At 39.4% G+C, this 26779-nt stretch overlaps 3 protein-coding genes across 6 annotated transcripts in view; 2 read left to right on the forward strand and 1 right to left on the reverse strand.

Annotated features, from left to right (window-relative positions):
• tmem263 (transmembrane protein 263) overlaps positions 1 to 2072 on the forward strand; it is a 6812-nt gene extending 4740 nt beyond the window's left edge. Inside the window, exon 3 of the mRNA XM_005745923.1 lies at positions 709 to 2072. Coding sequence (XP_005745980.1) covers positions 709 to 1004 — 296 coding nt within the window. The 3' untranslated portion in view covers positions 1005 to 2072. The remainder of the gene's footprint in view (positions 1 to 708) is intronic.
• A 1729-nt stretch (positions 2073 to 3801) lies between these two features.
• On the reverse strand, positions 3802 to 6316 carry LOC102201557 (zona pellucida sperm-binding protein 4-like). The gene is made up of 8 exons (XM_005745997.1): positions 5677 to 6316; positions 5312 to 5496; positions 5122 to 5219; positions 4883 to 5043; positions 4603 to 4795; positions 4146 to 4308; positions 3983 to 4058; positions 3802 to 3902 (listed from the first exon to the last, which is right to left on the reverse strand). The coding sequence occupies exons 1-8, from the start codon at positions 6314 to 6316 to the stop codon at positions 3802 to 3804; spliced, it is 1617 nt and encodes a 538-aa protein (XP_005746054.1).
• A 4036-nt stretch (positions 6317 to 10352) lies between these two features.
• cax2 (cation/H+ exchanger protein 2) lies at positions 10353 to 25453 on the forward strand. 4 transcript variants are annotated; one of them, XM_005745924.1, is made up of 20 exons: positions 10353 to 10549; positions 13201 to 13347; positions 13438 to 13544; positions 13637 to 13751; positions 15164 to 15280; positions 15358 to 15419; positions 17137 to 17289; positions 17501 to 17692; positions 17781 to 17880; positions 17959 to 18100; positions 18183 to 18366; positions 18665 to 18764; positions 19160 to 19293; positions 19395 to 19426; positions 20827 to 20972; positions 21055 to 21200; positions 21274 to 21368; positions 21448 to 21526; positions 21631 to 21739; positions 25175 to 25453. In XM_005745924.1, exons 1-20 carry the CDS (start codon positions 10480 to 10482, stop codon positions 25246 to 25248), a joined length of 2304 nt encoding a protein of 767 aa, XP_005745981.1. In that variant the 5' UTR covers positions 10353 to 10479; the 3' UTR covers positions 25249 to 25453. The 4 variants fall into 4 exon arrangements, with proteins under 4 accessions (XP_005745981.1, XP_005745982.1, XP_005745983.1 ...); XM_005745925.1 differs by having other exon boundaries at positions 20827 to 20939; XM_005745926.1 differs by lacking the exons at positions 19395 to 19426; positions 21448 to 21526; positions 21631 to 21739; positions 25175 to 25453 and having other exon boundaries at positions 20827 to 20939; positions 21274 to 21362.
• The last annotated feature ends 1326 nt before the right edge of the window (positions 25454 to 26779 follow it).

Below are 26779 nucleotides of genomic sequence, written 5' to 3' on the forward strand. Positions count from 1 at the left end.
GAGTTTATTAAACTTCACCGAAACAATCTGCAAATTTCATAAAAATTTAATAAACTATCTTGTCTTTATTTTTAGTTAGCAGTCTTTCGCTACTCAGGTTAAATATATGGAAGTCACTTAGATAAGTTAAAAATCTTATTGTTTGGCTTTTATCAGTATTTTATTTGTTCCTGAGTAAATCGGTTTGGCTGAGATTAAAGTTATAGTTTTTACACAGCTGAATAACGTCAAGCAGACAACTGATTATCAGAAGTGTGAGGCTCGAGAATATACTCCGGTGTCCTGTTATACTTTAGATAGCAAGGAGCAGACTGCTGAGTTTATTAAACTTCACCGAACAATCTGCAAATTTCATTAAAATGTAATAAACTATCATCTTGTCTTTATTTTTAGTTAGCACATATCTTAAACACTTAAAGCTGTAAACTAATGATAGTTATATAAGAGCAGATGCATGCTGGTGCAATAAGCGGTACGTTTTATGTCCAATGGATGATGATCTGATTAGTCGACTAATCAGTGACTAGTCGACTATCAAAATAATCGTTTGTGGCAGCCCTAGTGCAATTATGTCACAAATAATTTAGATTTATATGTGAAGCAAGAATTGTTGCTGTGGGTGAAGTGTTATTTTGTATAATATAGTTCAGGATGGCTCAGAGGATTAAAAAAAAAAAGTAAGATGATATTTTTGATGTTTCTAATCAGACAACAAGGACCATCCAGTGGCTCAGCCGGGCATGTTCGGCAGATTGGCGGGGGGCTTATACGGTGCCACCAAGGGAGCTTTGGGAGCAACAGTAGGCGGTGTGACCTGGATAGGAGGAAAGGGTCTGGACCTCACCAAAACTGCTGTCACCTCCGTAGTCGCCGTGCCTGTGATGGGAGTAGGACTGGTTAAAGGGGGAGTGTGTGCTGTTGCTGGAGGAGTAACTGCTGTCGGCTCCGCAGTAGCCAGCAAAGTTCCTATAGGGGGAGGCAAAAAGAAGGACAAGTCTGACTGATGCAGAGACGCTCAGCTGAGTGGTAACGCTGGCACGGCGTTTCACCTGATTCAGCACTGTTGAGCAGGAAAAGAGCAACGTGGGACTCAGAAGTTCAGTGTGCACGTTTTGCTGTTGGTTTTGTTTTGTTTAGTTTCATGTGTGTGTTTGTTGGTAAAACCTACATCCATAAAATTAAATGGCTTTTTTTGTATAGAGCGGCATAATAAACACTCCACTGCTGCTGTTAAATGCAAACACCAGACCTTTCGGCTGTGCCAATAAAATGTTCGTATGATGTTCAGTGATGGTCCGCTACACTGCTTCCATTAGTAACTTTTGTACGGGAGGAAAACCAGCACTTATGAAGTCAAATTTACTTGCAAGACAATCAGCGATCTGTGATGATGTGTTTATTCATATTTTACTGTTAACTGGAAAACACTGTTACTTTATGTGGAAATTCTTAGGTTTCCTTCATGTCCTTTCATTTACTCAGTTGTTCACAAATCAGAAGGTATGTCTAATCAAAGATATATCAGACCTGTAAAAGTCATTGCTGGTTGTTGATATTTCATTGGTAGGTTTTTGACTGATGTCTTTTTTTCTGTATTTTTCAGCTTAGTGAAATGTTTTGTGCTGTCATACCGATCCTGATTTATTATAATAAATACAGCATTACAGTCTAAAATTCAGAGATTGTTAATTGCAATGAAACCTTTTCCTGTTTCATACATTCACTACTTCTGTTATTTAAACATTTTTCCACACACTGTCTGCAGTCCAGTAAAGTTTTCATCAGTGCTTTGTTTGTTTTTTGTTTGTTACTTTGTTTACTGCTGTGTGGTAAAACTCTGACAGCTGGATTTCTTGGAATTACATTCTCAGTTTCAAGTGTAATTTTTAAGCTGAAAACCTGTGAAAGTGCATACCTTTGAGCTCCAGTCAAGTAGCTTTCAGGCTTTGTATCATGGAGAACTGAGGTTCCACAGCTTTTGTATGATCAGTGTTACAGATTGTTAGAAGCCTTTTCAAACATGGCAAATATATACTTAGAATTTGTTTTTGTAATAAAATATCTGAAAGTCATTTGTTTTCTGTTTCCTCTGTTACTAAATAAGCTTTAATATATGTAAGACCAAATTATTGCATTTACTAGCGTTACACTATTAATACATTTGTGATTTAAATTCAGAACTGCACCAGCATCTCTGAACATTCATCAATATATTTTGTAAAATTCATGTCACAGTTTAAAGCAGCCTTATTCCTTCATGTTTTTGTTGTAGTCTACTAATGTTACTTTAAATAGAGGGCTTTAACATTTATTTTATTTTTCTTCTACCAGTATTTGTTCGTGTGTGGTTTTTTTTTTTGTTTTGTTGTTGTTTTTTAAGCACACTGAAAAGGCACAATTTTTATTATTTATTTTTCAGTTTATAACATACACTTCAGTAACTATACTTTGCTAGTATTGGGTTGGACCCACATCAGAACTGCTGTTTCATAAGGTAAATTCAATGAGGTGCTGAAAATTACTCCGGGATTTTGGTCCGTATTAACATGATAACATGACGGAGTTACTGCTGATTTGTCAGCTGCACATACATGTGTGACAGTCTCCCATTCAACCACATCCAAAAGGTGCTTTACTGGATTGAGCACCTTAGAATCTCTCACCTTATTATCTTATCCTACTGGCATCTGAATGTTACAGCCGACATCAAATCTCTCTCTTCATAATTTTCCCATGTAGTCACTGGATTTTTCCAACCATTTTCTGTAAACCTGAGAGATATTTGTGTCCAAGTAAGTCAGCAGTTTCTGAAATACTCTGACGAGCGTGTTTAGAACCATCAACTATGCCACATTCGAAGTTTCTTAAATAATCTGTCTTCTCCATTGTGATGATCAGTTTGAACTTGAGCAGACCACCTTGACCACTTGCACCTGCCTAAATGCATTGAGTGGCTGTCATGCCATTGGCTGATTAGATTTTTTCATTAGCGAGTAGTTAAACAGGTATACCTCACAAAGTGACTGGTGAGTGTGTATTACGCTAATCTTTCTGAAGATTTTAAACTTTCTGCACAATTTTCACCTTAGTTTATAATTTGGAACATAAATTACGTTGCAAATTTATTTAATTTCTGTTTACTTTTGATCTCCCCAGTCCTGTCCGTCTGGTCTCTATGTGTTCTGCCTCCATGTTGCCACGTTCATCTCATCGTCCCTGTGTCTCCCCAATCTGTCATGTCTCAGGATCTGTTGTTTAGCTTTTGGTTTTTGTCACCTGTTTACCAGTTATAATGCTGTGATTGTGAGTTTAGTTCTGCATTCTGGGTCCATATACCTGCTTACAGATTTGCTGTGAACCAATATCTAATATCTTGTTTTTGTTTGTTTGATAACAGACACCTTCCCAAAATCATTTTGGGAAGGTGTCTGTTATCTGTTAATCTTTTCTAAAAATTTTCTTAAAATAAAGGGATGTGGTTGGGGAAAGATGACTTTTTGTATTTTATGTAGGATTCATTATAAAGGCATGACTTGGGTACTACAGAAATTGGTTCTCCTTTTTAGGAATGTCACTGGTAAAAAAGGTATAGTACAAGCAAAAAACAAACTAATTTACATCATGTTGGAGCCAATACTTCTTTAATATAAATTTCAATGACATCATTAGACATATTTCTTCCTACAGCACACTTGAATTCTTTTCTCCTACATTATAATCTAATTTCCACTTCATACTACTAATAACCGTTTCATGTTGCAGATTTTTTTTAACTTGTTGTTCTCAGCAAAGTTCTTGAGGTCAAGCTGTTAACTGCTCGGGAGCAGTCATGATCAGTGGCCCAGAGGAAACCACAGTCTTTGGTTCATTCGTATTTTGGTCTTCAGCCTCGACATCTCTCCCTACACATGGAAATAGAAACATGATCAGATTGAAGGTCATTTTGCATTTGAATCTTAGAGACTATGAATTTATATCTTACTTGTCCTGTGGCATGCTGGCTCACAGCTGACAAACTGTCCGCTAACACACACGGCTGTGCTACAGTGAATGTACAGCTGAAGGAATAAGGATAAGCGTGTTGGTTAAAAGGGAAAAATATTTAGTTAGTGCAGAAACACTGCTCAAACTGATGTACTAATTACCTTTTCATGCAGTGGGTCCATTCCCTTCTGGTCCTTTACTGAGGAACCCACAAAGGTGAACATTTTGAAAACGAAACGCCGGTAATGACTGGGGAAGTCCAGGCCAGAGTTAGCACTCACTGGTACCAGTGAGGACAAGTAATTATCATCCCGGTATGGACATCTGGATGGAGTGCATGGAGAACAATTTTATTTAAGAGAACACTAGCCAACAGTTTTTTTGTCTTCAGCAATACCAGCTACGGGTAAGATCGATTATAAATAATATACTGTGTGTCCACTACAGACGAACCTTTCAGCTTATTAGATTATTGGATGATTTATCAAAACCATGTCTTTATTTCATTCCCAAATATTAATAAAATTATTTTCTTCAAAAATCTAGCATTAAATACATTTTGATTAAAATTCTACATGTTGTCACAAACAGGACTGAGCACACTGGTATCTTATTTACCCGTCTATCAGAATGTCCCACTGGGGGAAGGAGTGAGGGAAAGGGCTTGTGGTTACCCAACAGCGACCAAGAGTCAAGACAAGCATCGGATCTGTCTTTTTGAGAAGCTGAACCTCCACGTACACAGGGTCCCTCAGGACTTTGGTCACAGGGTAGTCTGCTTCCGTATAGAACGAAGTATAGGCCACATCCACTGTGAGAGCAGACACGTCAATTATTATTACAAGATTTTACATTATCTTGCAAACGAATGGACTCTTTTAAGTTGGAATACACTTACATTCATTACAACCCTTTGTAAGGCATCGTCCATTGGCCAACCTCAAGATTACATTAATGGGTCCCATAGCAGAAACTGGCAGAGGGGGATTTTGTAACGGTAGGATTTCTACAATCACAGTTTCAACATCGGTGCCGATGTACCTACACTGGAAGATGAAGCTGAAAAAGAAAGTGATATCATGCTACACAGTCCAAAACTTTAATTTAATGTCAGGACACTCTAAAATGTTTACTTACTGAAAGTGACTGTCTCGGGTAATAGATCCACGAGGCCCAACCCCCACCTGATATGAGGAAGTCATTCTGTTCTCATAGATTATTACACCAGGCTCCTCCTGCAAAAGGTTAAACGTGGTTGGTAAGATAACAATATTTACAAATATACCCTGCCTGACTGGTGGAAAAGTAGGAGAATACACTGTTTTACCATAAAGGTAGTGCCACAGGTAGTAACAGGAAACTGATATATGGCAAAGGCTGAATTGGAGTCAACATATGAACAGCCAGGACCACCTGTTGCCAGCGAGATTGTCTGGAGGTCAAGGTGGGGTAGAGTAACATCTTTGGCGACAACAACAACGAATTGGGCATCCCGAGTGCACTGGACAGTCACTGGTGATAAAAAAAAAAGTTGGCAGATAAAGGATTTGATGTTGCTGACAAACTGTAAACAACATAAAGATTAAGAACACCACTTTTACTTGAATATTTTTAGTGTAATCAGACTTCAAGGTTTTGTTGACAACAGCTTTGGAGCCATTTATTAGATAAAACAAACCAAAGAAACCTCACCTGCCTTTCCAAAGTAGCACTGATTGCCATCAAAACAGCATTTTATGGATTCACACTGAGCACCTGAAATACCAGTAGTTCCGCATGGGACTCTCACACTTCTTTCCACATCACAGCTCTGAGCAGGTGGCAGCGTCGGAGGCACCTTTTGATTCTTTGGGACTTTTGGTTTTTGGGGAAAGTAATCATCGGATACTTGAGGAAAAGGTGGGACTTGCCCTTGAGGGAATGGCCGGGGAGGTGGTCGAGGTTGCTGGGGCTTTTGTGGTATAGGAGGGATGTGCGGTGGAGGTGGAGGCGGAGGTTGTTTCTTGGGAATCTGCCACGGAGGAGGCTGATATGGCGGAGGTGGAGGAGGAGGTCGAGGCTGTTGAGGATCTTGCGGTGGAGGAGGGCGGTATGGTGGAGGGATCTGAGGGTTCTGGGGCTTTGGAAGAGGAGGAGGCGGAAATGGTGGAACTTGGGGGTCCTGGGGTTTCTGCCACGGAGGAGGACGGTACAGTGGAACTTGAGGGTCCTGGGGTTTCTGCCACGGAGGAGGCGCGAATGGTGGAACGTATTGAGCCTCCACCTCTGTCCCAGCTAAAGAGCCTAGCCAAGCTAGTGCCATGAAAAATTTGGCACTCCAGAACTTTGCCATGGTTTCTCAGCTGTCTGATCTGGACACTTCCAAAGTGCACAGTTTCAGTCAGCTGTACCATTTATTTGCTACCAACCCTAAAGTTTTTTTTTTTCTTATAAACCCACCTCCTCAGGCAAAAAAACCACCAATCAGAGCTTAGCAACTTTCGACAGTCAGAAACATTTAAATATCTGTTGACAAATCCAAAATCTGGGTCACACAAACCTTTTAAAGGTCTTCATAGCCTCAAATTGTATCTGTCACCAAATGTTTTTAAAACTAACACTGCATGGATCCAAACTGATAGCATGTCAGTGCAGCCTGATTTCGCAGTGACAGTTAAGTCCATAAATATTTGGAGAGAGGCTACTTTTTTTCTAATTTTGGTTCTGTACATTAACGCAATGAATTTTAAATTTAACAACTCAGATGCAGTCAAATGGTAGACTTTCAGCTTTAATTCACTGGGTTGAACAAAAAAGACTGCATAAAAATTTGAGGAACTAAAGCATTTTTAACACAATCCCGTCATTTCTGGGACTCAAAACTATTTGGACAAATGAAATAACTGAAAATAAAATGTTTATTTCTGGTTTCAGGCAATGACAACCTGAATTCTTGAACTCATGGACATCACCAGATGCTGGTTTTCCATCTTTTTAATGCTCTGCCAGGCCTTTACTGCAGCAGCTTTCAGTTGCTGTTTGTTTGCAGGCCTTCCTGTCTGAAGTTTCGTCTTCAACACGTGAAATGCGTGATCACTTGGGTTGAGATCAGGTGACTGAGTGTGTCATTCAAGAATATTTCACTTCATTGCTTTAATAAACTCCTGGGTTGCTTTGGCTGTATGTTTTGGGTCATTGTCCATCTGTATTATGAAAAGCCCCCAATCAGTTTGACTGTGTTTAGCTGGATTTGGGCAGACACTATCTTTGAAAACTTTAGAATTCATTTGGCTGCTTCTGCCCTTTGCCATATCATCAACAAACACTAGTGTCCCAGTGCCATCACACTGACTCCAGTATGTTTTACAGGTTATGTGGTATGCTTTGGATCATTAGCTGTTTCACACCTTCTCCATATGTACTTCTTAACTGGGTGAATGTGGCTCATAAGACAGACTGGGTCGTCTACCAATCGGAAAGTCTGTGGTTTGTGCCCCAAACTTCCTTATTCTGCATGTTGAAGCATCCTTGGACAAGATACTGAACCCTGAGTTGCCCCCAGTACATCCACTGGAGTGTGTTTGTTAAACAAGGTTCTTATCTATAGAAAACAAGGACTTTGCCATGGTTTGATCCCAGTTTTACCCAAAGAGCTCTAAAGTGAATGATTTATATTTGCTGCTACATTTACATGTAGGCATGAGATCTCAAAAGCCCCTTCCTATGTTGTATCAGCCTCCTACTCTTCATTTTTTTTTGGTTATGTGTAATATAATTTTGAGAAACTTGATAAGAAGTTGTATTGGTGGGAAAGGAGATGAAACTACAATAAAAGATCAGTGTGCTGGTCACAGTTTGAGATTAAAGAGTTTATTTACAGGTCCAACTCTGGGTCACAGAGACCTTTTTAGGGTCTGCGTGGCCTCAAGTTTTATTTGCCAGCAAATGTTCATTTTGCCAGAACGCAATAATCCGGACATCTCACATTTGACCTTGTCAGCTGTTTATCTTACTCCTCTAACAGTTGAACATTTACACAACATCGACATGTGAAGACCAACACAGTGGCTATATGCACAGAATCTTAAGCTAAGCCAAATGTAATGCCAAACTACACATAAGATTAGTCAAATAATAGATTCTTATTTTGAATGCAAAAGATTAGTTAAAAACTATTAACCCCCCCCCCAAAAAAAAATTCTTAAGATGCTAAATATTTTTTTCACAGTAAGCAATCTTTACAGATGAAAACTATGTTTGACTTGAACACAGCAGCTGAGGTTGAATAGTTTTTTTTCATACTTAGTAACAGTGAAATGACCTAGAAGTGGTAGATGAAATGAGAGCCAGTTTTTAAATGTAAAGGAGCAGTATTTCCCAGTACTTTCTTTCTTATCTTCTTCACCATACTGGACTAGCCTCCATTAGAGGAGAAAAAGGAGATAATGTTGACCCAGATTCAGTGCCCAACAAAGTTAAGCCTAGCTCACATAAAATGTGCAAGAGTTTTCAATCATCAGTCTCTAGTTTTACACGCTGGTGAGTTTAAGCTAATTTTCTGTGGGATCTTTTTGATTGCACCGTCTCTCATTCACCAGTCAAATCAGTGTGCACTGCTTTACTCTGAGTCTGCCTGAGTGCGACCATTTCCTTCTGAAATGCAAAGGTCTCTAACTTTACACTACAATGTAAAGCTTGTTTATCAGTTGCGGCCATGTGGCCAAAATTCAAATTCATGATTCCTCTGATTAAGTTATAACACTAGTTAAACCTGCTGCAAATGATAACAGGTTTATCCAGTGGAGGAGACGAGGACTGACAGCACTGTGTCTGTTGGGGACACATTTAAAAATTTGCCTGATAGATACAAACTAGCTCGTCAGGATTTCTATTTCAGGACCTCCAACTTAAACATCACTTTGACAAGAATGTTAAAGGACGCATATTAAATATATCAGATAATACTGAGACATTCATTTAAGCATTTATTTCTGAAATGTATAAAAGCACAAGTGGATAATTATAGAGGATCATTATTAATTTGAGGGGCCGTTCAATAAATTATATGAAGACTAAATGTGAATTGGCAATTGCAGTCACCTCTATAATGGACATCTATAATAAATATCAAAATAACTACAACAGCCATATATGTGGAGTGATTTTCATTGAAAAATTGTGTAGGTTTTTTTTTTTCCTAACTCCAAAAAACTAAAGTCTGGACAGCTCAGATGGTTTCTGGAGCTGTCTGATCCTTAAACTATTCTGGGACAGTGTGCAGTATAGTGAGGGAGTTTCTGTGCTACAGTTCTAAATTAATTTATTTAAAATTTATTTAGATATATTTATGGTAGCAAGAAAGAAGCTGATAATAAGGCACTGACTTTGCAAAGAACCTCCTGTCTGGATTTAGAATGTAACCATTTTAAAAGTGTGTTTGGTGCTTATAGTACGAAACCTCTGCTAAAACCTAAAAACAGGACAAACCGCTTCATGTCATAGCTACATGTGACCATATCGTGGAGCTATTTGCTGTGTTTCTGCTGGCCTACAGTCATTTTCAAGTCAAACGCACCACATAACTGTGCAGTTTTGTTGTTTAGAAAATCTACACTCTTTAACACATATATACAACTAAATTGGCCCAGTTTATTATTATTTTGTTTTTCAGATATAGCAACCGCGGTCGTTTGTATGCCCACTGGATGTGGAGCATGAATAACCAAGAGAAATATATTGAGTGAAACTAAGCTGAAGGATGTGACCTTTTTAGTGAAAAAGGGCGATAAAAACAGAAAGAGAAACAGCTGTTTGTTGGTCCTTGGTATTAACGACCTGGGTTCTGATGCATTTCATAACATTTAGTAAGTTCAGTGCTGTCATTTATCTCGTTTTCTATTTACACCGAATTCTGTATTTTACCAAGATTCACAAACCTAAAATAGTCTCGTTGTATACCACACAAACCATGCGATATTTATGAAATACAATGTTTAATTCACTAATATGCCAGCATCATTATATAATTAATAAGAAGTATAATTAATAAGAAGTGTTTGTTTCACGACTTGCACCGGACACCGGGAGTCCTTTCAAATGAATTAACTAAACTGGCAACACCTTCAGTACCAGCAACAGTTCAAGAAGGGTAAAAGACTCCAAACCACTCACACTTAGCCTTTTTAATAACAAAATGTAATTATTGTAAAGTTAAATAGCTGAAATAAAAACAAATATACATATATTAAAAAATATTTATTTATTTAGTCAGACGACTTTGTATTTTTATTTTTCAGTTAACAAAGGCTCGGCTGAGCTGAAGTGAACAGTTGTTGCGTTTTATTGTGGCTTTTCCCTTTAAGACGCCAGAGGCCTACATTTCCCATAATTCCACGCTCCATAACACTCATTAAATCAAGTGAGTCCACGCGACAGCGACAGCAGCATCCGAGGAGATGATCCGGTCAGGCTCCGGTAACACACTCAGCAAACGGTGAAGTGTTTTTACCGGCAGAGATGTCTCTGTCGTCCACGGGGAGCCCGGACACGACCAGCCGGAGGAGGAGGCCGGCTGAACACGCGCAAGGTGAGCGGCACGAGCTCATTATTTAGCGTCTTTTAACTTTATTTGTTATGTGTCGCTAACAGCACCGTTATTACACTCCCCATTTTAACTGTCTCCGCTTTATTTCTGTCTGCGTAGGCTTTGTTTACACTGATATTTAAGGGAGCTCATTATGGAGTTATTGCACGGTTGTGCTCTCAACTAATCAATGATAGCGCTCAACTAACTAACATATATTTCAGTTAATTTTTAGATTAATATAGACCGATAAATGTCATAAATAGTGCCCTCCTGTCCAGTGTCTTTATATGTACCTGACAAACGTTCCTGAAAGCCAAATATTACAACAGCCAATGTCCAGTTTTCACGCCATAGAGGCTTAAACAAAGAAATAGAAAAGATATTAATTCATTACTGCATATTTAAACAATTCTTCCATTCTTACTCAAGCTTCTCTGTCACTTAAAGATAACAGCATTTTTAGTTACTTGTATTTGATTTCACAGGAACAAGGGTGATTTCTTTCTTAAAAGGCATTCTCAGTGTTCTCAAATACTCATGCACACTAAAGAACAAAATCACGATAGTGTATCGAGGTGATGCTGTGTGTGTGCACAGTCACTAACACCATCATATAACACTGCAGCTGCTGTATTTGCAGACACACTTAAGGAAGCCAACAAAAAAGCAGAACCGGGATAACAAAACAAGACTACCTAAAAGTGTGTGAGCCAATTTGAGCTGTTGAAAAAGGGAAGTCAGGACCGATGTGCCCACATTGCCTTTGATGCATCTGGTTTGTTATGTATCCATTCATTCATCAATCTTCTGTATCTTTCTGAATGGCTGCAGGCGCTTTCCTTGCTTTAATTGCTGTCACAAGTCTGGTTTCACTGTAACAAATCTAGCTACTTTAATCAGGTCAAGTTAAGATAGATAGATAGAAAGCCTTTTATGCCCCTCAGGAGATCTGTGTACACGTCTCATCATGTCATTGAATAATAATAATAATGAAAAATTTAAGAGATGAGGCGTTTTGTGTGCAGCTTTTGAAGGGACATAGAGGGAAGGCAAATCAGAATCTCCTCATCTACACTGACAGGTTTACAAAGCCCCTGTTTATATGGCATGAGGGGGTCACTTAATGGTTCAATTAGTAGGAAAATGATGACACTCACATGATATTTCATTTGAATTCACCAGAATCACCAAGGCCAATATTAAAGCAACAGATGAGGGGATATCTTGCAAAGAATTGTCTTCCAATCCTCCTGTACTCTGTGGTCCTGGAGGACGAGACAAGGGAAGTAGAACTAAATACAAAGCATATGAGGCAAGAGACTATCAAAATAAAACAAGAAGTAACTAACAGCGAGAAAAAAGACACACACATGGAGACAGGAGTGAAAGAACAGAATGGGAAACACAAAAGGCAAGTAACCTATTGCCAACAAAAGCTAAGCAAAGGACTCAAGGTGTAGAATAACCAACAGCTCATAAGAACAAGGGGCACATAAAGTCTAATCATTAAAAGACTAAAGAGCTCAAACATAAATCCCTTTTAAAAAGCAAAAAGAAATCATGAAACCACAAAAACCTCAAAACCTGGCGTGCACTGTGACACAGTGTATCTGATTCTATATGCACATCATACTTTTTGACCCAGATGCAATATGTGCAAGTGGGGAGCAAGATACTTAAAAACTGGCCTTCTCTGATTACTGTTTTAACCAGTGTGTGAATGTGTGTGTGAATGGGTGGATGACTGGATATGTAAAGCGCTTTGGGGTCCTTAGGGACTAGTAAAGCGCTATATAAATACAGGCCATTTACTTTGGAGAATCGATTGAGAGTCATGCTATTTTGATTTTTCTTCATGTGATGATTTTCTTGCTGAAGTCTTTTACAGAGTTGGGGTTACGGTGATTAGTGATTTTTGAAACAGTTTCCATGTGATGTCTTTATTTGTCTTATCAGTTCAGAGGAGCGAGTGTTGGAATAGTTTGGCACAGCTTAACTGTTCGTGACATGCTGTGTTATTCTGCTTGAAACAGCCATCAGTGATGGGTGCTGAGGGGTCCTGAGTTTGTACTGAACCATTAATACACAGCAGGATGGATCCATAGTTTTCATGTTATTTACTCCAAATTCTAACTGTACCTGAATGTTCGCAAGAATTACAAATTGTAATTCTGCTTAGCTCAGATGTAACGAGTGGTTCTTTGAGATAATGTTGCCTTTCTGCATTCTCCTGTGATCTCTGGGCAGTGGATGTTTTTTTCAGACCATTCTCTATAAATCTGGAGATGGTTGTGGGTGAAAATCTGAAATACCATGAGTTGCTGAAATTGCTTTTTTCCCAGATTTCTCACTTCCAAATTCCAAATTGTTGTGATTCCGTGCTATAAAAATACAATTGAAATTAAATTGTCTGATTATTCTAAAAGTCATTGTAAATTCACTGCTGTGCCACAACAATATATTTGATTAAAACCTGATTGAACACAAAATGCTTCCTATTACCATATATTATGGGATGTCCTTTTCAGGCCCATGGACACCTGGCAAAAACAGCTCATGCTAAGTTCCAGTCTGGGTCTTTTTAAGGATGGCACTTGGTGTATGAATGCTGTCTTTGACATCTTTCAGTTTTTGTTTCTTTGGTGTTACAGATTCTTCAAGCGAGCATGATCCTCTGTTAGGTTACAGTAATGAACAGGCCCATGATCGACTGTGTGGCGCTCAGCACGCAGACTCCTCCACTTCATCTTCACAACACTCCTTATATTCTGCAACAAAATGCACTGCTGCATGTGCATGTGAGTGTAGTTTACCAGTCTTTATATCCATATCCAGCTCTCCTGTTAAGAGATATTTGCAGCCATTTCTTGGTTATTTTCTCATTGTAGGTCCGAGCCATCATGCATGCGAAGACAGCTGGGAGGAAAGCCAAAATAAGAAAACCATCAGAGCCGAGAATGAAGTGGAAGCCAACAAACTGGTCAACAATTACAGAGTAAGAAACCGGATGAGTTTTGCACAGGAAAAGAAAGTGAGCCGAGTTGAGGACACTGGAGTAATTGCTGTCTGTGTGTGCGTTTTTATCAGTTTGGGTTTAGAAAGTGGAAGAGCCACGTGACGGAGCGGCCGTTTGAAGGCCGGTCAGATGTTGTGAAAGAACTATACTCTGAGCTGAATGTCATAAAACCGCATTCAGGTCCAGGTATGTTTTGTTAATGTTTTTGTTTTATGTAAAGTTTGTGTTGATGCATGATATCAGTCTGTTAAATCTCGTGCATTAATTGTCGTGGTCATTGAAGTTGAGCACAAAGATAATTGCTGAGAAACACTACAGCTAAATTACTGTAATGAAAGGGTAAATGTATTTAAAAAATTTATTTAAAAACTAACATGTTTTCTTGTCACTACGTCTCAGTTTAGAATAAGAGAAATAATAATAGTGATAGATTTGAAAGTTTGATGTCATAAATCGGCTGTGTGCAGGCAGGAGAGGACCCAAACGCAGACTCAACTGAGGCAAAACGTGAACTCAAAATGCAGCTTTATTGCAGAGAATTTAAAAAAGTGATAGAAAACTATACTGGGAACATAACTAGGAACACAGTGAAACACACGCAACTATGAGGGAGATCACGACACAGAACTGAGCGAGACGCTGACATAAATACACAGAAGGAAAACGAGGGAAGTGAGAACGCACGGGGAACACAACTAGACAAGAAAACATGGGACCTTCACAATAAAATACGATTGGAAGGAACATGACGCAAGAGTGGAGGAGAGGGAGCGAAGAAACATGAGGTAGAGAGAAGAGACATAACGAGCTGGGGAAACATAGAATAAACATGATGGAATAAAACACAAGGAGGGGAAACAAGGCACAAGCAACCACACAAAGACACAGAGGGAGACACAGAGGGCAAAAGCACAGGTGGGAATCTAATAAACGAAAGCTAAACAGAATAACCAAGGTACTATAGAATAAACCCTTAACAAAGTGGACTTAAACATAATACAAAATGAGAAAAACACAAGAAACCTCAAAATGCTGGGTCAAATGACCCAGGATCACGACATTTAATCAAAGATTCAAGTCAGATTTAATATTGTAAAATAGCATCATTCTCCTTGGAAAAAGTGAGGAGTGAGTCAGAGGGAGTAAGACTGTTCTTACCATTTAACCAATTTACACACATTTTTTGTGCCTCGTTTTAGTTTTTAGTTGAGAAAATCTTTTATGAATGTTACTTTAAAAAAACCTTTGAAACCATCTTTGATATGAATTAGTTGTAGAAGATAAAACTGGCTGTCAAGTTCTTTTGAACACATTACATGTAACAACAATGAAGAAACTGATAAGACTTACAAATCCTTACCTGAACTAAATCTGATGACAATAGAATTTTTTGTTATTATATTTTCAGGCTTTAGTAACATTGTTAATAAAAAAAAGTGTCTGATAGTAATAATCTGGAAGTGAAATCTGTCTATTTATTCTGTTCTTTTTTGCATTAATTAATGAAATTTAAGTTAAATTATATTCATAAATCCTAAAAGCGTAAAGATATTTCTGCTGAAACACTTCTTTCATTCTCTGTGTCCTTCTGCTGTCAGGTCATTTCATCACATGTGGAAACCTAGCCTACGTGCTCCTGTTTGGTTGGTGGGTTTCTCTGGCATATTTCCTGGTTGGCACACTGATGTTCATCACTGTTACTGGGGTACCGTATGGTAGGTGAGGTAATAGACAATGATAATAATTGATCATCTGCAATTCCCTTTGTTCTTCACTCTGTTTCTGTCTTCAGGTAAACTGTGCTGGAAGCTGTGCTGCTACTTCCTGTGGCCGTTTGGCAACCCAATCCACGAGGTGCTGTTTGGGTTGAGTTAATATTCCTGCTGTTGTCTGTGGTTCTTTTCATTTAGCCGGCATCAGACTGATTCACAGTAAATCCGGTAGTTTCTTCATTGACTCGTGGTCATTAAAGCAGAAGTCGTGTTTTTCTGAATGATGTCACAAGTCTGCAACAGTGCATTTGCAACAACTTGTTATGGCGACACGTTCAGGGTGCAAGGGCGACTTTGAACACCCTCAGTGAGTTCCCTCAGTGTGTCCCTAACGCCTCCTTCCTCTGACTTGTTATTCTGTTTTATGTCCCTGTCCTCCATTGCTTCTTTGTATCTTTGTCTCCGTGTTTAGTTTTTGTTTTGGTACTTCCTGTTTGAAGGTTTGTTTTCTGTTGTTTATGGATTAGTTTTACTCCTGGTCTAGACGTTTTCACAGGTCAAACTACATTTCTCTCAGACTTATACTTTGATTTATCCCTTTGATTAAGAATAAAGCTACTATTAGCAAAATAAGAGTTTCAATTATCACTCCAAAAATGAAAGTGAAGACTGTGAAAAGACTGGATTTTAACCCTTTTCACCCTCTCTCAGATGTAATGAGAGGTAAACCGGGAAACTTCAGTCTCTCTCTGTCCCACTTTTCCCGACAGTCCCCTTAATTTTCCTGATAATCTTCACTTGTATGGGATTGTGCTTGTTATCCTCCTGTTCGTTATTCCTTAATCCCCCCTCTCTCTCCTTCTCTTAGTCTGTGTCACAGCATCTGTATTTGTTCCCCATACACAGAGAGGTGTACTGTGATTAATGGCTCAACGAGCTTAAAGTCAAAGTTTTCTGTGTCATGAAACTGGCTTTATATATTACCTGCTTAAATCAGCATGGTAGCGTATGCCGAACACATAACCTGGGCCCTATACTACGAATTCATTCAGCATTCCCAGGGTATCTTTCTGTTATCTGGATTTACTTACCCTAAAATTGGAAATCAGGATAAACAGTCACATGAAGCTGGTCATCAGTTTGTTACGTTAACCCAGGCTTTCTCCTGCGCATTCACATAAAAGGGTGTTGGCAGCATCTGACCAATCAAAAAGAGGGTGTTTTAAGGGTCATTTGACTCTTCTCTCCTCCACAGAAAATGATCCCTATGACATCTACTTTGATATATTATCAAATGGTGACTAAAAAACTATGAACAACGTAGAATATCTAATAGTAAAACTGAAAAAAAAAGAACAAGAGATGATGCTTAATTGTTAATCTGGTGATTTAATGCACAGCATGGAAAAATAAGCTTTTTAATTGCAGTTAATTGGTCAGTAGGCAGTAATTTTATGCCATGTTTCCACTGACTCTTTCATTTACAGCATGTTTTAAGTCAGGCTTGGCCAACTCCAGGCCTCGAGGGCCAGTGTCCTGCAGGTTTTAGATCTTACCCTGGGTCAACACACCTGAATCAAATGATTAGTTTATTACCAGGCCTCTGGAGAACTTCAAGACATGTTGAGGAGATAATAGCCATTGAAATCAGCAGTGATGGATCAAGGACACATCTAAAACCTGCAGGACACCGGCCCTTGAGGCCTGGGTTTGGACACCACTGTTTTAAGTACATTGTAGAATCTTTGCTGCAGGAATACCTTAAATGTGTGCATGTTGTTAAGTTGTACCTTAATAAAACCACTGAATAGACCTGAAGCATGATTGTAAAAGACATCTTTTTGGTTGTGTTCCTCCAGATGGGAAATACACTGAGGCGATGCTGTGAACGCGCACCAGACTGTGAGTGCAGTATGGAGGCGGAAGAAGATAACTCACCATTTCTGCTGCCATCACCCACAGAGGTGCCAGTCCCAGAGATGCCAGACCGACCTCTGCGCACTCCTTACTGGGTAAATGTTCACACTTAAAAACATTTATATAGATACCGGAAATTCACAAGTAAGACTTTGGCATTTAGTGCAGAGGGTGTTGCTTGCTGTAATTTGCAGTACTGGGTTATAGAAGTAAAACTGACCTAGCACTGAATACATTGCATGTTTAGCAGATTTTTTGCTGAAGGTGTAACATATCGTTATACAAGGTGCCCTTCTTGTTGTACAGCGTCGTTTTGCCACCTATGTGTGGCTGCTGCTGGGATATCCTCCTCTGGTGGTCGTTCACTCTCTGGCATGCTTCATCTCCTGGATCCTGGTCTTCACCATTCCAGTTTTCAAGATGAACGCACGAACTCTGGGCGTCATCCTCCTGCTGCCTCCTGAGGATGTGTCTATCTCTGCTGGCTCACAGAGGAAGGTACGGGTGACACGTAGTGTTTATTGGTCACTGCATAGTCCTGGGGAGTTCCTAATGCACCATTTTCTTTGGTTTTCTTCACTTTTAGCATCAGGGTTATGAGACCAGAGCGCTACTGTGTTGCTACCACGCTGCCAACTGGTACTACTACAAGTACACGATTGATGGGATTAATGTGTTTGCTGCCAGTATCCTTTTACACATAAAATGTGTGTGTTTCCTTCTGTGATATAAAGACCTGTTATCATCCTTGACTCCTGTCTCAGACCTCCTCCCTCTAGTGATAGTTGCCCTGGTAACTGGATATATTGACAGAGAAAACAAGTACGCCAGCTCCGATGTCAAATTCACCATAGCAATTGGCTCCATCATACCTCTGTCATATTACATTGGCATGGGAATTGCCAGGTAAGTATTTTTCATTAACCATTAACACCTCGAGAAGCAGAACAGAGTCTCTGATTTTTATATTTCGTTTTTGCATTTGCAGCATTTCAGCTCAGAGTAACTTTGCTGTGGGCGCTGTGGTCAACGCCACCTTTGGTTCCATCACAGAACTGACCTTTTACATCACAGCCCTGCTCAGAGGTCACCAGAAAGCTAACACCTGTCTGGAGGAGGTTGTTAAGGCTGCGCTGACTGGGACACTGCTTGGATGTATCCTCTTTATTCCTGTGAGTCAAGCTTCATCTTGTTTAGCTTGCTTAGCTTAGGTTTGTTAGTTGGTTAGTTAGTAGGTAAGACTTACCTACAGCCTTTTGGCACTGCACTGCTGTGCACAACAACATGAATGGCTAATATGTTGGAAAGTCTACCTGTACAAAAAAAGAAAAAATGCCAGTACGTCAGTTTTTAAGTAACACAGTTAGTGCCAGCACCAGTATACTTTATATATATTTTCAAGGCGTAGGTTTGAGAAATGTGTTAAATAAGCATGTATGAGTGAGACGTCATGTTTTGTTTGCTTTTCAGGGCATTTGCATGATAATTGGAGGTCTCCGTCACAGTGAGCAAAGGTTCAACAGCCGTTCTGCCGGAGTGAGCTGCGCGCTGCTTTTCATCTCTATAGGAGGCACGTATTTGAAAATCAGCACACGCAGAAGGCTGCAGAAGCAGTTCAGACTGCCACATGAAAATATGTGAATAGCATGTATGTGCCACAATCAGAAAACAAATGTTTATGCCTGCGATAGTTTTATTTCATTGTTTTTGTTAGTAAGTAACACCCGGAGCAGATGTCGGCCATTATAATCTCTGGATATTAAATAATCAAATGCAAATACCATCGAACTGGTGCCCTTAAAACACCGAATACAAGCTAAGTCTAAGAGGATTGTCTTCATGAATCAAGTCAGCTGAAAGCAGCACGAACAGTTTGTTTTTATTCTCCCCAGAAACATCTTATAGTTTAACACTGTTTGTAATGTTTTTAAAAACTCACTTCTCTCCTCTGAATGTTATTGGCAGGTGTGTTCGCACCCACGCTCTTCTCTAAGGCTTATGGGAACTTGGTGTGTGACTCCTGTACCAACTCTAGCGGGGCAAACAGCACAAGCAACAGCAGCGGGCCGTTTGTCTGCCACAACTGCCACTATGACCTGGTAGGTATCATTAGCCAGGAGGACACCCTGTCCGTATGCACTGTACTGCACATGTACAATGTTTTTATTGTTGTTGTTGTTGTTGTTGTTGTTTTCAACAGAGCAATGGTACACTGTTTCACAACCATGTCCAGTAAGTTATTTTTCAAATTTATCTACTAATAAAAATTTGTTTTAGAACTGCACAGTTAATTTTCAAGAATAACGTCCTCACAGCTGTTCAGCTCACATTATGTGCAGCATAAAAATCACCTGCAAAACTAAGGAATATGATGCAGTACTTCCTTTGGTGATACATTATCATTACACATACATGCAAATACACTCACTGGACACTTCATTAGCTACCCCTTGCGAGTACTGGCTTGGACCCCCTTTTTCCTTCAGTTCAATAGGGAGAAATCATTTGGAAGAACTGAAAAAGATTTTTGAGATACAGAATTAATTTAAGCCATTTGGCAATTAGACTCCGATGTCCCATCATAGCAGAACAAAGCCCAGCAGTGAGGAATTATGAGAGGACACCTGGAGGATAGGTGAAGATGAAGATGAAGGCTTAGATATTGAGCTGGACATGGTGAGGAAGTGGCCTGTAGGAATGAGACCCAAAAAAACAGAATGACAAAAAAGGATGCAGGCTGGAGAAGGCGGGCAGCAAAATGATTGGACTAAAGCAATGACGTCTGCTTTGAGCAATTAAACAAGTGTACCTATCAAAGTGGCCGGTGAGGTGTTCTAAGCGGATTCTCCAATTTAACGTATCAACTTAACTTTTTATTAAAGTGATCATTGTTGGGTGGTGCAGTGGTGAGCACCGTTACATCACAACAAGAAAGCTCCTGGTTCGGACCTGCTGGCCAGCTGCGGGGCTTCTGAGCATCATCCCTGTGTCTGTGTCTCACAGTTCAAAGACATGCATGTTAGTCCGAGTGGTTATTCTGAATTGGCAAAGGTGTGGACGGTGTCTGTTTCTCTTTCCCAATGTTACCGGGGTTGGCTCCAGCAGTTAAAAGTATAGATGGATATAATTGGGAATTACTTTGACATTGTAATTTGAAAGTGACTATCTGATGTTGCTAAATCTAAATATTCCCTAAATTACTTTTAGGGCTTTTCTCTTTTCCTAGCCATCCATTTTCTTGACCTCTATCCCAGCAGACCCAAGAGTAGAGGCAGGGTTCACTATGGCTAGGTGCCCACTCTGTCAAGGGACCTAAACCGCAAAACCTTTCAGGCTCCCATCTAAACCTAAAGTCAAATTAGAATAAACAGTTCACCTCTGCAGGGCGCGAGGAGAACACGCAATCTCCACACAGAAAGTCCTGACCCCACCAGGAGATTCAAACCATGGACCCTTCCACTGTGAGGTGGCAAAGCTAACTGCTGCACCAGTCTAATGAAACAAATCTTCCTGGAGAGGAGTAATTCAATCTGAAGCTGTAGAAACTGTGTCTAAAAACCACACATTAAGGCCTCATTCATCATCATTTTGCTGCACTTGCTGCTCATTAATTGTGCAATGTTTGTTTTTAGGCCTCTGGTGTACACCGTGTGTGCCCTCCTGCCCGTTGCCTACATCATCGGTCTGCTCTTCACTCTGAAGACGCACTCCCACATTTACAACATCCACGTAGGAGAAGTACAGGGTATGAATCACTCTAACGAGTCACACTTAACAGGTCAGCCAAAAATTTCATTTTGCTATTTTAGAGAAAAGTGAGCAGTGTTTGATGCTTACTTACAATACTATAATCTCACCAGTGAGTGGCCACCACGGGACGGTGGTCCACTGGTCACGCTGGAGGTCTCTGGTCATCCTCATCTTGGCTACGGTGCTCACGTCTGCTTGTGCCGATCTTGCCACCGAGCACATTCAGCCCATACTAAGCCAACCAAACATCTCTCAGGTAAGTACACGGATTTGAGCACGCTCAGGCTGTTTGTATTTTATAGCTTTAATGTTTTCTTCTTTCCCGGCAGTATTTCATCGGGGTGACCGTTCTGGCTATGGTTCCTGAGATCCCCGAGATTGTTAACGGGATCCAGTTTGCACTCCAGAACAACATCAGTCTCAGGTACATCCCGTCTCATCAATAAGCTACAGGAACAGTTTGAAGAGCATCATTTGTATCTACTTTTCTTTTATTATTCCAGCCTCGAGGTGGGAAGCTGTATCGCTGTGCAGGTCTGCATGCTACAAATACCAATACTGGTCCTATTTAATGCTTTCTATGTAAGCCTTCATTTTAATCCTTCATTTATTCATATATAAATACAAGTCATTCTGCTGCTTTACAGTGTTTTATAATAGACACAATCTATCTCTGCCTTTCCCAGGATGTGGGATTTGTGTTGATTTTCAGTGACCAGCACCTGTGGGCCAGCATCTTCAGTGTGATCTTGGTCAACTACATCTTCATGGATGGCAAGTGTGATTATTTTCAGGGTAAGTTAAAGTAAGTAAGTTTAAAAGATTTTGGAGCTGAAATTGTGGATAGCTGGCTCTGTATCATATACAGTGGGATGCAAAAGTTTGGGAAACCTTGTTAATAGTCATTATTTTCCTGTATAAATCTTTGGTTGTTACAATAAAAAATGTCAGTTAAATATAACATATAGGAGACACACACAGTGATATTTGAGAAGTGAAATGAGGTTTATTGGATTGTGTCCAATAATTGTTCAAACAAAATCAGGCAGGCGCATAAATTTGGGTACCACAAAAGAAATGAAATCAATATTTAGTAGAGATGGACCGATCCGATATTACGTATCGGTATCGGTCCGATACTGACCTAAATTACTGGATCGGATATCGGAGAAAAATAAAAAATGTAATCCGATCCATTAAATATCACGAAAGCACCTCACAAAACTTGCAACACGCCGTAACTCACCTCAGAACGTTAGCACGTCGGAGCAGTATGCATCACGTGATAGAGCGGCTGTGGCATGCGGGACCTGTTGGTGGCCTGGATAGCATTTGGAGCTTCGCTAGCGACCTGGCATTTCATCTCCGACAAAGTTATCCCGAGAGAAGTAAAGCAAGTGTGTAAGTCCATCTCTGAATGTTTGTAAAGCATTCCTGCGTTAAGCTTAACAAACGATATATGGAGCGACTGCCTCTTCTTGCTGCTACTTCAATCATGAAACTGCTTAACGATCAGCTGATCGGCTTTTCTGTCGCGAGTGTGTCTCTTGTTTGTTTTTGGCCCACTTTGCACCAGAAAGACGAAACCAGCAGCTGAACAACAGCAGCACGTTTAAGCTTGATAAGTTGTTGTTAGAATTTATTTAATATTACTTTCTACTCGAGGATCTTTTTCTACGTAGCTGACGGCTGGTAACTGTGCAGGGGCGGATCTAGCAAAGTTTAGCCAGGGGGGCCGATAGGGCATTAACAGGGAAAAGGGGGCACAAAGACATACTTTTCTTTCTTATTCACATTTAAAATGTCGAGCTTTTAATAAATAATTATCTGACACCCAAAGTTTTAATTTGATGTAAAATGAATAGAAGTCAATTACTGTATATAGTAACTATTAAGTCTAATATATATACCCTAGTAAGCTATAGTACTTTTTCCTTTGGGAAGGTACCATCTGTGCAGTCTGCAATTTTGTTGAAGAAAGATGTTGAATCTATTTAATATTTCTTGAAAAATAATTGATTTCTGTGCATTTTTTTCCCACACTGCATCAAATTAAGGTTGATTACGTCGATTAAGCATCATGAGGTGGAGCATGAGGGGTGGTTCCCTATTTTTTATTTATTTATTTTTGTTGTTGCTGGGAGTTGGAACCCTATTAGTTAGGTTGCTTAATATTTACACGCTAAGTACTCTTTAAAATACCAGAATAGGGAGGATGGTGTAGGTTTAAGTTTATTAGATTGATCAGTGTTGCTGAACTATGAAATTTTTTTTTTTTCATACAGGTATAACAGAATAGCTTTAGTGTAGTTGTTGTTTTAAACTTGAGTATGAACTTATACAAAATGCAGCAAGATATTTAAAAAAAAAAAACAGTTTTGTTGATTAAAAAAACACTATATCGGATTCATATCGGTATCGGCAGATATCCAAATTTATGATATCGGTATCGGACATAAAAAAGTGGTATCGTGCCATCTCTAATATATAGTAGATCCTGCTTTTGGAGAAATTACAGCCTGTAAACGCTTCCTGTAGGTTCCAGTGAGAGTCTGGATTGTGGTTGAAGGTATTTCGGACCATTCCTCTTTGCAAAACATCTCTAGTTCATTCAGGTCTGATGGTTTCCGAGCATGGACAGCTCTCTTTAACTCACACCACAGATTTTCAATAATATTCAGGTCTGGGGACTGAGATGGCCATTCCAGAACGTTGTACTTGTTCCTCTGCATGAATGCCTTAGTGGATTTTGAGCAGTGTTTCAGGTTGTCTTGTTGAAAGATCCAGCCCCGGCGCAGCTTCAGTTTTGTCACTGATTCCTGGACATTGGTCTCCAGAATCTGCTGATACTGAGTGGAATCCATGTTCCTCCATGCATAACGCCCCTTGTTATGCACAAATAACTCAATTTTAGTTTCATCAGTCCACAGCACCTTATTCCAGAATGAAGCTGGCTTGTCCAAATGTGCTTTAGCATACCTCAAGCGGCTGTGTTTGTGTTGTGGGCAGAGAAAAGGCTTCCTCTGCATCACTCTCGCATACAGCATCTCCTTGTGTAAAGTGCACCGAATAGTTGAACAATGCACAGTTACTCCATCTGCTGCAAGATGATGTTGTAGCTCTTTGGTGCTGGTCTGTGGGTTGACTCTGACTGTTCTCACCATTCGTCGCTTCTGTCCATCTGAGACATCTTTCTGTATCCTTCCCCTAAACCATGATGGTGAACAATCTTTGTCTTCAGGTCATTTGAGAGTTGTTTTGAGACCCCCATGTTGCTACTCTTCAGAGAAAATTAAAAGAGGAGGGAAACTTACAATTGACCCCCTTAAATACTGTTTCTCATTATTAGATTCACCTGTGTATGTAGGTCAGGGGTCACTGAGCTTACCAAGCCAATTTGAGTTCCAATAATTAGTTCTAAAGGTTTTGGAATCAATAAAATGACAGTGGCCAAATTTATGCACCTGCCAGATTTTGTTTAAACAATTATTGCACACTTTCTGCAAATCCAATAAACTTCATTTCACTTCTCAAATATCACTGTGTGTGTCTCCTACATGATATATTTAACTGACATTTTTTATTGTAACAACCAAAGATTTATACAGGAAAATAATGACTATTAACGAGGTTGCCCAAACTTTTGCATCCCACTGTATATGTGCATTTAAGAAACAGAATTTTTACAATGTGCTCCCCCTTTGTGAAATACATCACATAAGACTATAAAAGGGGTCCATGCACTGTATTTTTGCATTACTGACGGCTATTTTGAAATCTAAAACTTTAACCAAAAAGAAAAAAAAAAAACAGAGTGAGCTGTTTTTCCCCTGAAGGGCGGGAGCATGTAAAAATGTAAAAATAAAAACTTTATACTGCCCAGTTTTTTTATGGTCTTAAAACTTCAAAACAATATACTAGGCCTTGGGGGACAGGAGTACCCTAGTTGGCTAAGTGTTTGACCTTGAACGTCGATCATTGCCAAAAAATTTTAAGTAACCATATCAAGTCATATGAAATTCAATACGACTCCCTACAACATCCCTACAATAACGGAACAACAGGCTGACATTAGCATATTGTAATAAAAACATCATGGATATAGCCCTTGCCCTTCGGAAGGAGTTTTGCTCTCTAGTTGCTCTTGTTTACTCCTTAGGCATATCTGGGATCTGATACTAATGGCAGCTGAAAGACCTGAATCTTATTTTAGGGTGTTTTTTCTCCCAGGTACAGCTCTGGTGGTCGTCTACCTCATCCTCCTGGCTCAGTACTACTTCGCTCCATCTCCAGCCGGCTGTTGAACGTTGGATGGGGATTTTTTGCACAAATTGCCGATGTTTTTTTGGCAGGTTCTTATCTCGTCAAATTATGCATAAATGTCGATGGGGGAAATCCCAAATGGAACCTTTAATTTTTTTAATCTATTTTATTTCTTTTATTGTAATCATACTTGAGACAAAACTAAAAATTGTAAGCTCAGGATGGTACTTTTGTGACTAGTGCTGTTAAAAAAAAAAAAAAAAGTATATTTTATAAACTGACATAATTAACAGCAATGAGAGATCAACTATTTTTACTGTACAACAGGAGTTTCTGCACTGATCATACTTTAAAGCAACAATTGTGATGAAGTCTGTATATTTTAACTGCAGTAAAATTTTGTGTGTGTGATGTGACATTTTTAAATGAGTCGTGTGAATTATGTTAGAAAGTTTACCCTCTTTTACATCACACAGTGCTTAACAGATTTTATGATTCAAACACAGCCTCAGATGAACGACAACAGCATGAGATATTACACAGTGTCATTATTTAACCAAAGCTACGCCAAAACAGAAGCAGTGTGTGAACAACTACCACACACCCCGTTTGTTCATGCACAGCTCTCAGTCCTGGGACAGGATTTCAGTTGGATGCAAGTCTGGAGTTTGAAATGTCATTGCTACACTCCAATTTGCTGCTGTGCTTCAGATCATTTTGTTGCATTACCCAATTTGGCCACAACTCATCAGTTAGATGGCCTTGTATTCGACTCTAAAATACTTTAATATTCAGAGTTCATGGTCGACTCAATGACTGCACGTGTCCCAAGTCCCGTGGCTGTCAAACCACCATCCCTTGGAGACCCCTAGGGGGTCTTACCACACATTAATCCCTAGCATTTAATTGTGACTGAGTTTTATTGTACAGCACTTTAGTCAACCTGTATTGTTTTTAAATATGCTTATAAATAAAACAGACTTACCAAAAGGAGTTCTTCCTTCCCACCATCAAGTACATTTGATTAGCAGCATCTGGCTTGTACTTAGCCTCTTATAGAGGCAGTAAGATGGTACCTAGCTTTTCAACAAACTGCTTCTACATTTTTTTTTTTTTAAATTTGTTTTTGTTAAATAAATGACTGTATTATTCTGCCGTTTGTTCATTTTAGGTTGTATTACCCAATTGTAATGTTTCAGATTATGTTTTAAGGTACACACTGATACGCAACACCTTAGACCTGAACGCTCGTGTACTGGATTTTTCAAAAGACTAACTGGAAACCAGGCATGGCAGGCTGTGCCAGCAAAGATTTGTTCTCTATGAACAGGCTATGGGGGGGGGGGGGGAAGTGAGTCAATACAATGTTTTGAAAAACCAGCTGCCTGCGTTTTTAATTGTACACAGAAATTACAAAACAACATATTGCAGCCATATTTGCCTTTTATAAAGACATTCAACTTTTCTCCCAAGAGTTTAAAGTGACATGCACACCATACCGACATGCAACAGATCATTGAGCTTTCATTAACATCAAAAAAAATGATGCAAATATTGAACATGTCAATCTGA

Source organism: Pundamilia nyererei, unplaced genomic scaffold, assembly GCF_000239375.1.
Source record: "Pundamilia nyererei isolate P.nyererei 1_Seehausen unplaced genomic scaffold, PunNye1.0 scaffold00170, whole genome shotgun sequence".
Taxonomy (NCBI): Eukaryota; Metazoa; Chordata; class Actinopteri; order Cichliformes; family Cichlidae; genus Pundamilia; species Pundamilia nyererei.